Below are 12038 nucleotides of genomic sequence, written 5' to 3'. Positions count from 1 at the left end.
AAAACGCATCACACAAGTTTCTAATTTTAGGATGAACCAATGCACTACAAATAGAACGTATTCCGTCACGTTAATTCATTTGAAAACCTCGGCCACCTCAAAACTCACATAGAGGCCGAATAATTTGGTTTTGGTAGCTGGACTGGTTTGAAACGATCTGATCTTTTGAGATCAGATTTCAATTAGACGACCAGACTAGCTACCGGCAATTAGTTTCCATCGTTAACCAAGATGAAAGTGTCACGTGCGGCTCTTGTATTATGTTTCGTAGTTGCCACAATTTCCCCGTGGTCAATGGCTGAAAATCATAGCACCGCAGTTGCCAATAGAAGGCCACTCGGTAAAAAAAGACATGGATGCGTGGCCTACAACCCGATTGACAAATGTTGGAGGTGTGATCGTAATTGGGCTAATAACCGTCAAAGGCTTGCTGATTGTGCCATGGGGTTCGGTCACGAGGCCCGTGGGGGCAAAATGGGAAGAATATATGTCGTGACAGATTCTTCAGACAGAAATGTGATTAACCCTAAACCGGGCACCCTTCGTCATGCAATCCTCTTGCCCGAACCACTGTGGATCATTTTCTCACGTAATATGATCATCAGTCTAAGGCAAGAGCTTATATTTACATCTGACAAGACGATTGATGGCCGTGGGTTTGATATCCACGTGGCGGGTGGTTCTGGATTTATGCTCCAATTCGTTCATAACGTCATCATTCATGGTCTCCACATGTATGACATTGCCGAGGGGTCCGGTGGGATGATTAGGTCAAAACATGATCATGTTGGTATGCGAGGAAGAAGTGACGGTGATGCCATTTGCGTCTTTAAATCCTCGCAGGTTTGGATTGACCACTGCTCTTTTGCCAACAGTTATGACGGTCTTATTGATATCATTGCAGCTTCGACTAATGTAACTATTTCAAACTGCCACTTCGTCAAACACGACAAGGTACATTTGTGATTTGTACTACCTTAAACTTTATAAGGATGCATTTCTTTCATATCTTCAGTAATTGTGATTTGTGAATACATTATTATAGGCTTTGCTCTTTGGCGCAAGTGAAAAGACACCGGAGGATAAGGTAATGAAGGTGACTATTGCTTACAACCATTTCGGAAAGGGATTGACACAGCGGTTGCCGGCGGTGAGGTTTGGGTTTGTGCATGTGGTCAACAATGGCTACACAGAATGGAAGTCTTACGCCATTGGAGGCGGTGATGGTGCAACCATCATCAGCCAGGGAAACGAGTTCATGGCAGCCAATGGTGCAGCCAAGGAGGTGACTAAAAGGGAACGCGTCCCAGAATCCATATGGCGTAAATGGACATGGAGAAGTGAGGGAGATTTGTTGCTGAACGGTGCGTATTTCCGGCAATCGGGAAACCCAAATTGGGCTAAGACATACAAGGGTCACCCGCTGATTCCAGCTTTACCTGCGATTGATGTGCCACTGCTTACAAAATTTGTCGGTGCTAGCCTCCATTGTAAAGCGGGAGCCCCTTGTTAGCCATGTCAGGTAGGAAGGATTGCTAGGGTTTTAAAAGTGTATACATGTACAGTTTTCATGTAAATTCAATTTTGAGACATAGGAAAAATGCATTGTTCTTGTTGCCACTGTCTTTTTGTCCTTGGTTATTGAGGTATATATCAGCCACAAGTAGGATAAGAATATTACTAGGCTATAGAAATAGAGTAACAATATATAACTTTTATAAAGGCCAATCTATACTAGCATCACAGGACCGCTTACCAAAAAACTACCATAATTCAAGAAACAGTACCTGAATATATTTAAGTGATGCGTTCTAAAACCTAATTACTGTCAGATTCATCCATCAAATCCATCCATGTGGATTGTTGGGGATTCTTGTAGCCACTAATTTCATTTTGATACCTCTTCTTGTCTACTTGAGCTTTTGCTTCATATGGTGCCTTCTCTTCCGCTGTTAAACAGAATATATTCTTATATATTAAAAACCAAAAGAAATAATAACAGATTTTGAAATAAAATGTTTATAAACCTGTTAATTTGTTCCATCGTTCTCCGAGAACTCTCCCCATATCTTTGAATGCAATTCCTGGGAGTTCCCTCTTCACATTCTGAAATAAATGTAACATCATCAATAATAAATCTGTCATGTACAATGATAATAATTTTTATGAATGAATTTTCAAACCTCGCGTTCAAGCTGTGAGAAGAACATGAAACCACTCAATGCTCTCTTGGGTGCATTTGGATCCTTTTTCTTCTTCGGTTTCCTTTTCTTTGAGCTGTCATCATTATTGTTTTTCTTCCTACTTGAAGATGTTTTAGAAGCAGAGGCAGCAGCTTCTTTCTTGGATTCCCTTTTTGTAATTACCTGATATCAACAGTTAGCCAGTTGTAAGGAAGGTCCCAATTAATATAAATTATCTCCCTAAGTAAAAGCAACAAATACAATATTTTACACACTACCTCTTTTTCACCTCCACTATCACTGCCATCTGAATCATCTCCACCAGAATCATCAGTAGGTGAGCCTTCATCATCCTTTTCAGCAACAAAATCCTCATCCTGTCAACATATTACAAAGTGAGATAAACGTGTTGGTAGGGCAGTCTGGCCCATTTGCCCTTTTTGACCCATTACCCAACCCGCTTGAGCCATCTATATTACCTCCTCATCACTCTCTTCTCCACCAGCTTCATTCTTGATTCTTTCAAGGTGAGGATCAACAGCATCATCTTCCTCATCACGCAAAGCAGCTGCAACACCATCTGTAGCTTGTACACCGCTTCCCAGGTTCATGATTTTTAGACCCTTTGAACTTCATTAAATCAAAAGATAACATTAATCCATATTCACAGCCTCAAAAATAAAGACGACTTATTACAGGTGTACGCTCACCTAATAAAATTATACAGGTTATGATACTCATTTCTCTGAATATTACGGAAAAGATGTTCTTGTTCTGTTTTGAGTCTGATTAGGAGATCAAAGTAATGCATGTTTGATCCTCCAGCAGCATGTCTCTCAAATTCTACATAGTCAATCTACATAGCAAATGAAACGAATCAATACAAGTACAACCACAGCATGTGAGTTGATAAAATCGGTTGGAGACATCATACCTCATCATGAAGAATAAGAGTAGGAGGCTTTGGCAAAAAGAAAAAGCTTTTTTCAAGAGGATATAAAACACCATCTTCAGCTTTCAATGAGGATTTTACTGCATAACCGTCTTGAGAACTACGAAACTTTCCAGGTCTAGTCAGCTTTGTACCAGACAAACCACGCAAGATCATTGTGAATACTTCATGTATAAGACCCTGTTAATTAAATACACATCAAGTCATTTGATAAAGAAATAGTGTTGCATGTTATCAACAAGCTGATTAAAGTATGAAGCCTACTAGCATTTTACCTTATATGATGGTTCTAGCTTGTCTTTGTATTTGGTAGCATACAAGTCATCATTCATCAACAAAGTGCTCTCCACCACATAATCAGTTTCAAACTGTAACAAAACAAAAGTATAAATCATAGAATAGGAGTTGTAACTTATATCAGGCCATGCTTGTGAGAAACTAAAAAACTGAATAGCATGGTAGAAAATAGAAATAGTACCTGCATCACAATATGCGGGTACATGGTTTGACCTTTACGGATGGGAGGATCCAGAGTAACAACAACAAATGTATGGGGTTGATTTGACTGCATAAACAAGAAGATTTTTATACATTTGTTTTTCAGAATATGTGATTACTAAAAGAAATGCACCTTAGGTAAGACAAAAACACGAACTATGCTGCTGTACTGGATTTTGAAATCAGTTGCTTGCCCTTGAAGCCTCAAAAAGGAAAGGTGTAGTTCAACATTGTATCGCCCCCTACAATAAACAGTTATTCACATAGTCGCAATTTATTATATATTATATAAAAAATGCAGAAAAAAGATAAGTAGACACGAGCAAGCAGAGGTCATACCTTGGAGTAAGAATTGTGATGGTCTCAAAAGTAACAACAGCTTCCTCACCACCAGCCCCAACATCCGCCATTGACATAATTTTCTCTCGGAAAACCTGATAAAATGTAACAAATATATCAAAAGATATAATTTGATACTGCAAATAAAGAAATGAAAAATATTCAGATAACTTACTTGTGAAGGAGGGTGATTCTCGTCCCCAACAAACTGAGTGTTAGAACTGGGAATATGGAAACTCATTTCCATCAGAGAATCTTTCTGCATTAATTAAAATAAACAGAAAACTTAATGTACTATATACATATATAATCAGGGGCATAGATTATTCACATGAGGTAGAATTATGAATAAGAAGTTAATAGACATTACAGACCTCGTTGGCACCAGTAGTATCATCCACATGAAACTCCAGAATAACATCATTCTTTCCTTGAAGCTGTGTCTGGGACACATCAGCTAAAGATACCTCAAAAGCTTGTTTCCCACCAACAAGAAAAGAAAGCATATTACCTGAGAAATATCAAATAGAAAAACATGTGATTCAAGGTTATCACTAAACACATGATGAATAACAAAAAGCTCATGATGTCAAAGAAATTAAAAAACTAACCATTTATATCTAGTTCTCCCCAATTCTTTCCACTAATTGAAAGCTGCTTCTCTTCTGGTGGTATGCCAAAAGAATTCTGGAAAAAATTGGTCAGGCTAGCCACATCCTGAAAGAAGTAATAAACAATTAAAAGACAAATGCTGACTTTAAAAAAAATCTGTTACAGAAATTAAGCAGCTTCAAAGACTGTCTCAAGGTTATTTCAGGAACCAACAATTCAACTTTCTTTTCTATTCAAGGGATAAAGGACAAACTATTTTGGTAACGAGATAGCAGGTGAACTACACATCTTCCTCAAAAGTGAATTTACTTTAATTGATAATTAACTAGTTATATCAAAATATTCCAATGAAGCATTACAAAATCTATATATTCGAGCATTAAACTATTGATTACAGGAGGAATGTTTCTAACCACTGCAATAGATGTTCATCATACAATTTAAATTAAAGCCACACATGAAAATCAACCTGGATATCACATAATAACTTATCATTGTGAAAAGAGAAAAACCTGGTCACGGAAACCGGCAAACTTATACTTGAGACCATCCTTAATCTGCACACCAAGCTGATTGCTTCGTGGCACCTTCATCCAAGTAATTTTCATAATATCATCCTTATCTACTTCCACAGCCTTACCACCCCCTTGTTTCTTCCATTGCAGACCCCGTGAATAAACCCTAAGCTGCCCTGGATTCTGTAATTCCAATCAATCATACAACCATATAAATGAGCATGAAACTTAACATACACAACACCAGCATATAACAAGAGATTAACTCCATCAAAGTAACTAGGATGTGAAAAACACTTCAAACTAGCAGACCCTGATTTCACTAAAATCGCTAACGATAACTTATATTCAACTCAATAAGCATATCCACCATGATTCCAGTAACAATATAAACCCTGATCTAAATAAATACCAGAACGATCATCTAAAGTGAAAAATTAAAGCTGATCTACACTTTTTAATACACGGTACATGCTTGTCACTGTATCGCAGTAAACTAAAGTAATCTTTTAAGCACGCTGAACTAAAATAATCAACAAAAAAATAACTACGTTGAAGTAACTATGATGTGAAGAACAAATCATGCTAGTGAGCAGAACCTAAATTTCACAAAAATCCTTAACCGGATATATATCCCCTGCGATCCAACTAACAATACAAACCTTAATCGAAAGAAATAACAGAAACAGTCGTCTATAACAAAAAATTAACGCTGAATAACACGTATTTCTACTCCACAACGCTTGTCACTGTATTGCGGTAAACTAGGGTTAGGTATTGAGCACGCTAAAATAAAATTATCAAAGTATTAACTTCGTTTAAGTAACTATAATATAATGTGGAGAACAAATCATACTAGTGAGCAGAACCAGAATTTCACAAACAAATTCAACAAAATCGCCAACCAGGTATATATTCCCTATGATTCAACTACCAATATGAACTATGATCTAAATATATAACAGAAACAATCGTCTAGAATAAAAAAAATGTAACGCTGATCTACACGCATTTCTACTCCGTACACGCTTGCCACTGTATCACGGTAAGCTAGGGTTAGGTTTTGAGCACGCTAAAGTAAACTTATCTAGGTATTAACTCCATTTTAAGTAACTATAATACAATGTGAAGAACAAATCATACTAATCGCTAACCAGATATATATATCCCCTATGATTTCACTAATAAATAACAGAAACAGTCGTCTAAGCAAAAAATTAACGCTAATTTACACGTAATTATAGACCGTACATACTTATCACTGCATCGCGGTGAGCTAGGGTTAGGTTTTGAGCAAACTAAAGTAAAATTAACACGAAGAGCAAACGTAACGAGAGGATTGAACATCAATAAAAGGTTAACTTACGGCGCCGCCGCGGCCGACGAGAGCGATGCTATTGAACAAGTGGCCGTCCGCCATGGTTATTGATGAAGCAAAATGAGTGGAGATTACGGTTTTAAAGTGTTTAATTTGTGTAGTAATGAAGTGATTATTAATATTATTATTATTATTATTATTAAGAGAGTAACGGAAGGAATGGCGCGAAAAAGGAAAGAAGGTGAGAGAAAGAGAGAGAATCAAATGGAGGGGAGTTCCATGGGAAATGCGTGTGGCCTCATGTTCTTAAATTGGCCGCAGACGACGGATGATGGATGTGACGTGGGCCCTTGGATTATGGTTGGTGCTTTGGGGGTGTTTGTTATGGGCTTCGGCCCATAGTAGAGAAACACCGAATACGTTGACGAAAGTCAAACGACTGTTTGAACCTGAGTATAATCATCGGCCTAATGTAGTAATCATATAGAATAATGAAGGGAAATTTCACAAAATGACTTAAGTGAGGAGGGAGATTTCAAAAATAACCTATTAATTTTAATTTCATTTTCATATAAAAAGATCCTTCAAGAATCTATCGTTAAATATGAGATTCAGCGTCGAATGGGAAGGTAACACGTGGCATCAAAACTCATTGTGACTGAAGAAACACGGGTTTGATCGAAGTCAAACCACAGGTGATGGACATTTTAGCTTGGAATCCAACGAGTGTAAGTGAATGAGTTCTTTGTAGATTGATGCAAGAGAAACTCTGTATGTGATAAGAGGGAAAGATACTCTCAGCTCAGCCAAGAATCATCATCGCTTTCATCAAGGTCACTATGTGCATAAGTGTAAGCATCAAGAGAGTTGGTATAATGGTGGTTTTGAGTGTACCTTACTGCCTGGATGTGAGACCCTATTTATAGTCGAGTTCGTCTGTTGATGGAGATCTGCTAGTCAACCACGTGTCGAAGTTGGGTAAGGAGCATCAAGTTGTTGCAGCCATGGTGGAGATCATAGTGCAGTGGCGGAGCCACATTCAAGTCACCTGGTTCGGCCGAACCCGGTCCATTTTCGGTTCTATATATAACTTATAGGTACGAATTAACGAGCGAACCCATTCTTTTTCGGCGAACGAACCCAATGTCACGAAATCTCTAGAAACATTTCACCGTTTGCCGGTGAAAAAATAAAAACTTGAATTTTAGAGAGAGACAACGATGTAGTTTTCTTAAGCTTGAGTACATGCCATTTAATTTTAGGACATTCATGGAGAATAAGATGGTATGAGGAGAAATCTTGTCAATTTCTTTGTGCTCATAAAATATATGTCCAGACAAATATTGTTTTAATTATAATGATATATGTAGCACTTTATTTTGTTTGATGGTCGACATCATTGATCTATATTTATTTTATTATTTTTAACGGCTAAAGTATTATTAAAAAACTCCAATGCCTAGCAAGAAGCTTGAAAGGGAGGAACGTACAACAGCAAACTTCAATTTCATTAAATGTACAATTACACAAACTCGACCAATCAAATTCCTCACGTTGCCCCCTATTTTTATCCATAAGAATATACTCCTTTAATTTTGATATCCTCCATCATCATAAATATCCGAACTAATCGTATGTGTTGCAGTTGTATGAACAATGCTTGCATTTTTATATTGAAAATGAGTTCTTTCTAATAGTCACGGTCGAAGATTTTATGATTCGTTTTCAATACATGAAAACGCGTATGGAACAATTCTAATATGTAAACAATTTTATTTAATTTGACTTTGTATTTTATTTTAATGCTTACAATGCACTTTGGTTATGGTTGTGATATTGCATTTTATTTATTTGGCCGAATGATGGACCCGACCCATTCGGGCCTGAAAACTTTGACGACGGAAAAAAAGTCGAACACCGAAAAATTCCGAACCCATAGGAAAAAATTCTTGGCTCCGCCACTGCATAGATGCCCGTTTGCGTTGGATCCCACTTCGTGCTAATTTTCATTCCTCACGCGGGTGTTTTGGCGGATATGCGCATGAGGTATGTGCACGTGTCGCCACCTACTAACTTTCACCATGTCATTCTTTCCCGTGCCCTAGTGTATGAGGTTTTCGTTTCTTTCCCTTGGTGGTTCATTTCCGAACTCTGGTTTGGTACCATACCTCATCAGGGACGATGAATTTGACAATAAGTTTAGATGCATACATGCCATTTTTGTATTGGTGGTTGAATCTTTAAATGAAGTGAAAATCAAGACTAACCATTTTAAAAGTTTTTTACAATAAGGAATCATTTTTGAAATCTCTCTCATCCATTTGATCATTTTAAGAATTTCCCATTAATCAAATAGAATGTGATTTGTAAGTTTTATATATTCGTAATAGAAACCCCAATACTATACCCAAAAATTAAGAGAACTTAAAAGAGTATGTAACTAACACCGTGTTCCAGAGTATTGTAAATGGAGAGAAAGGAAAGGAGTTGGAAGGAAATAAAGAAAATTGATGTTCCAGAGTTCTCTTTACAGGAAGAAAGGAAAGGAAAGGAAAGGAAAGGAAAGGAAAGAGTGAGCTTTTTGGTGTTTATTCTTTTCCTTCAAAATTGGAAGGAATTGAATACATAAACATCCAGATCAGATTTCAATTACAATTTTACCCTCGGCGGGATTATCTCCCAAAATCCCGCCAGGTCTTCCATCATCTCTCCCATCACAATATATCAAGGTCATTGTGTTTTCTCCTTATCCAAACCTAACCATCTGTTCATCATCAGAAGCATCCCACTGCCCGTTCTTCTTACCAGGTATTTTAAGTTAATCTCACTTTGTTTTGATTTTACATCTTTTTCAATTAGCTTTGTAGTGACCGATTAAGGATCGATTAATATGAACTTTCATGTTTCTCATAAAGTGCACTGCATTTTTAGTTGATTATCAAAAGAAATTAAATATAGGATTAAGATTTACCTGATAAGGCTATGTTCAAGAAACTTGGGTATATAATCGGGTACACCGGGCTAATCGGGTCGGATTAGCGGGCATATTACAAATCCCGAAGCCGTGAAAACTTTCAAAAGTAATCCCAAACCCGTCCCAAATGTTTCGGGTTTTGGGTTTTTTCATCGGGCTCGGGTTTCATGTCATCTATAAGTGTTCATAGTTTAGGTTTGGTTTAAAACCGCAAAACCGCCCATTAGTTCTTTTATTTTTGAAGAATATGAGTTTAATTGTATTAAATAGGTGAGAGCAAAGTAAAGTCGGATCTATATTCCTTGATTGTAGTTGATGAAGTGCGTTCGTTTGTAACTTGAATTTTTATTATATTACAGTTTACTCAACTGCAATTAAAAGTTGAAAACATCATAATGTTATATGTTATTGAAGGTTTTGTTATTAAGTTTACTATTTGCATTTATTTAATTTTTATAACAAGGTATCCTTCTTATATTAATAAGTCATCATGAGCAAACAAGAAGTCATTGGAAACAATGGTAAGAAGGAACACTTCAAGTGGACAAAGATGATGGATGAAGCATTCATTCAAGCAATGATAACACAAAAAGATAAGGGCTATAAGATAAATGAGTCATTCACCTCAAAAGCATATACTAATATGATTGAGGAGCTAACTACAAAGCTTCAAATGGTTATTACCAAAAATCATTTGAAGCATCGTTTAAAAACTTTGAAAGAGCGTTTTTCTCAATGGTACGATATGTTTCAAGGAACTTCTTTAAGTGGTTTCTCATGGAATTATGAGACTCAACTAATTGAGGCAGAGGACGGAGTGTGGGACAAATTAATAGCTGTAAGCATTTTAAGCGTTTAAGCATTTTTAGTTGTTTCTAGGGGTGTGCAAACACGCATAACTTGTTGCACATGATCATTTGCTGCACATGATCATCATTAATTAAAACACATAACCTGTTTGTTGCAACTTACAAAATAGTGGCACATAAGAGATTATTTGCATCTTCATTCTTGCATGGCATTCATTATATTTTATTCATTCTATATTAAGCCAACATAAAATAGAATACATAACTATCATAAATCAGTTTGTTTATTGATAACATGATATAATATCAATACATGATGCTACAGTAATCATGATTTCTAATACCGGTTCCATTCAATTGGAACCATTAAATATTTACCTAATCAATTATAATACTATCATCTTTATTGTTTTAAACAGTCAAAGCCCGATGCTGTTAAGTTGAAGACAAAAAGGGTGTCAAACTACAATGAAATGCTAGAACTATTTGCAAGGGATAGGGCATCCGGTGCACATGCTGAAACCGCTAAAGAAAGAAATGCTCGACTGCAAAAGAATGACAAGATTAAAGTAGAAACAATTGCAGAATTGGATGACTTACTAGCATCCGAAGAAGTGACTCCGGAGAACCAATACAACTTTGATGATGATATTCAAGTGTTAGATTCTTTGGTTTCTTCACCTGAGCCGTCTTCAAATGCAAAAAAATGTAAAAGTAAAAAAAGAAAACTCGAACAAGAAGATGAAGTGTTTAACTTGAAGCTTATGAATTGCCTTGACAATGTGGCTAATGCTATTTTAGAAGGCAATAAAATACTGGCAGAAACGAACAAGATATTTGATCGAGCTTATCATAGCGAGTTTACTGGTGAGGAAATCTGTAAAGAATTGGAGCCAATGGGTTTTGAACCCCATGAAATACCGGACGCTTTAATTTATTTGGCTAACAATCAAGCAAAAGCAAAGACTTTGTTTAGTTGTCCTTTTCAGATGCGTGTGGGTATACTGAAAGGTATGATGAGGGACGGTAAGTAAGCGAGTTCAGAAAATGGTGGCGTTGTTAGTAGTTTTAGGTTATGGATTTGATGTTATTTTAGTAGTCATCTTTAGATGCCATGCGTTTTTTTGTTAATTCAGGCAAAGATGACATTGTTAGTAGTTGTTGGGTATGTATTTTGATACTGTTGTTAGTTGTCATCTTTAGATGCTATGTGTTTTTTTGTTATTCAGCATAGATGACACAGCTAGTACTTGTAGGTTATGGATGTTGAAAACAAATATCTTTTGGTTATGGTGAAATGATTACTTTTATGCATTTGTTAATTCTTGGTATTGTTGTGCTTGTTGTGTTGGCCCGTTAAAGCGATTTATGAAGAATATTACATGAAACTTTTTTAAGAGGTAGAAGTACAACAAATTGCAGGTTTCGTTAAACAAAAATTACGGTAGAGCTCGTTTAACAACACTTGTTACTGATCGGAATATTAATCTGAACTTGTTAGGCTCGATTTGCTATGTCGGCCCGTTAAAGCGATTCAACTTAACAGCAGTTTCGTTTAACAACACTTGTTTACTGACTGGAATATTAATCTGAACCGGTTAGGCTCGATTTGCTATGTCGGCCCGTTAAAGCGATTCAACTTAACAGCAGTTTCGTTTAACAGCAGTTTAACAGCACTTGTTTACTGACTGGAATATTAATCTGAACCGGTTAGGCTCGATTTGTTGTTTTGGGCCGTGAAAGCAATATATAAAAAATTAAATTTATTACGTAAGACATTTAAAGTTAGATAAAAAATGAGCAGTAGAATTTATTTATTAGAAACCATAGCAGAACCT

General features: G+C 36.5%; 3 protein-coding genes across 3 annotated transcripts; 2 read left to right on the top strand and 1 right to left on the bottom strand.

The window, feature by feature from the left end:
• Positions 1-231: 231 nt before the first annotated feature.
• On the top strand, positions 232-1599 carry LOC143550875 (putative pectate lyase P59). Its single transcript, XM_077041440.1, has 2 exons — positions 232-954; positions 1046-1599. The coding sequence occupies exons 1-2, from the start codon at positions 232-234 to the stop codon at positions 1511-1513; spliced, it is 1191 nt and encodes a 396-aa protein (XP_076897555.1). The 3' UTR covers positions 1514-1599.
• Positions 1459-6768, bottom strand: LOC143550874 (FACT complex subunit SSRP1-like). The gene is made up of 16 exons (XM_077041439.1): positions 6466-6768; positions 5097-5282; positions 4584-4689; positions 4347-4483; positions 4148-4231; positions 3973-4067; positions 3767-3875; positions 3614-3700; positions 3411-3503; positions 3118-3315; positions 2894-3039; positions 2663-2813; positions 2462-2560; positions 2184-2366; positions 2028-2106; positions 1459-1949 (listed from the first exon to the last, which is right to left on the bottom strand). The coding sequence occupies exons 1-16, from the start codon at positions 6517-6519 to the stop codon at positions 1819-1821; spliced, it is 1938 nt and encodes a 645-aa protein (XP_076897554.1). The 5' UTR covers positions 6520-6768; the 3' UTR covers positions 1459-1818.
• A 3113-nt stretch (positions 6769-9881) lies between these two features.
• On the top strand, positions 9882-11610 carry LOC143550858 (uncharacterized). The gene is made up of 2 exons (XM_077041429.1): positions 9882-10229; positions 10620-11610. Exons 1-2 carry the CDS (start codon positions 9882-9884, stop codon positions 11232-11234), a joined length of 963 nt encoding a protein of 320 aa, XP_076897544.1. The 3' UTR covers positions 11235-11610.
• Positions 11611-12038: the final 428 nt, after the last annotated feature.

Source organism: Bidens hawaiensis, unplaced genomic scaffold, assembly GCF_021521415.1.
Source record: "Bidens hawaiensis isolate Kalapana, Puna unplaced genomic scaffold, B.hawaiensis_p1.1 tig00016190_1, whole genome shotgun sequence".
Lineage (NCBI taxonomy): Eukaryota > Viridiplantae > Streptophyta > Magnoliopsida > Asterales > Asteraceae > Bidens > Bidens hawaiensis.
The sequence above is the reverse complement of the archived record's forward strand: the minus strand, read 5'-3'. Positions and strand labels throughout refer to the sequence as shown.

Coding starts and splice junctions, on each gene's coding strand:
- LOC143550875 (XM_077041440.1), top strand. CDS start 232: ATGAAAGTGTCACGTGCGGCTCTTGTATTATGTTTCGTAGTTGCCACA. Junction 955..1,045: donor ACTTCGTCAAACACGACAAG/GTACATTTGTGA, acceptor ACATTATTATAG/GCTTTGCTCTTTGGCGCAAG.
- LOC143550858 (XM_077041429.1), top strand. CDS start 9,882: ATGAGCAAACAAGAAGTCATTGGAAACAATGGTAAGAAGGAACACTTC. Junction 10,230..10,619: donor TGTGGGACAAATTAATAGCT/GTAAGCATTTTA, acceptor TGTTTTAAACAG/TCAAAGCCCGATGCTGTTAA.
- LOC143550874 (XM_077041439.1), bottom strand. CDS start 6,519: ATGGCGGACGGCCACTTGTTCAATAGCATCGCTCTCGTCGGCCGCGGC. Junction 3,504..3,613: donor ACCCGCATATTGTGATGCAG/GTACTATTTCTA, acceptor GTTTTGTTACAG/TTTGAAACTGATTATGTGGT. Junction 1,950..2,027: donor ACGATGGAACAAATTAACAG/GTTTATAAACAT, acceptor TCTGTTTAACAG/CGGAAGAGAAGGCACCATAT.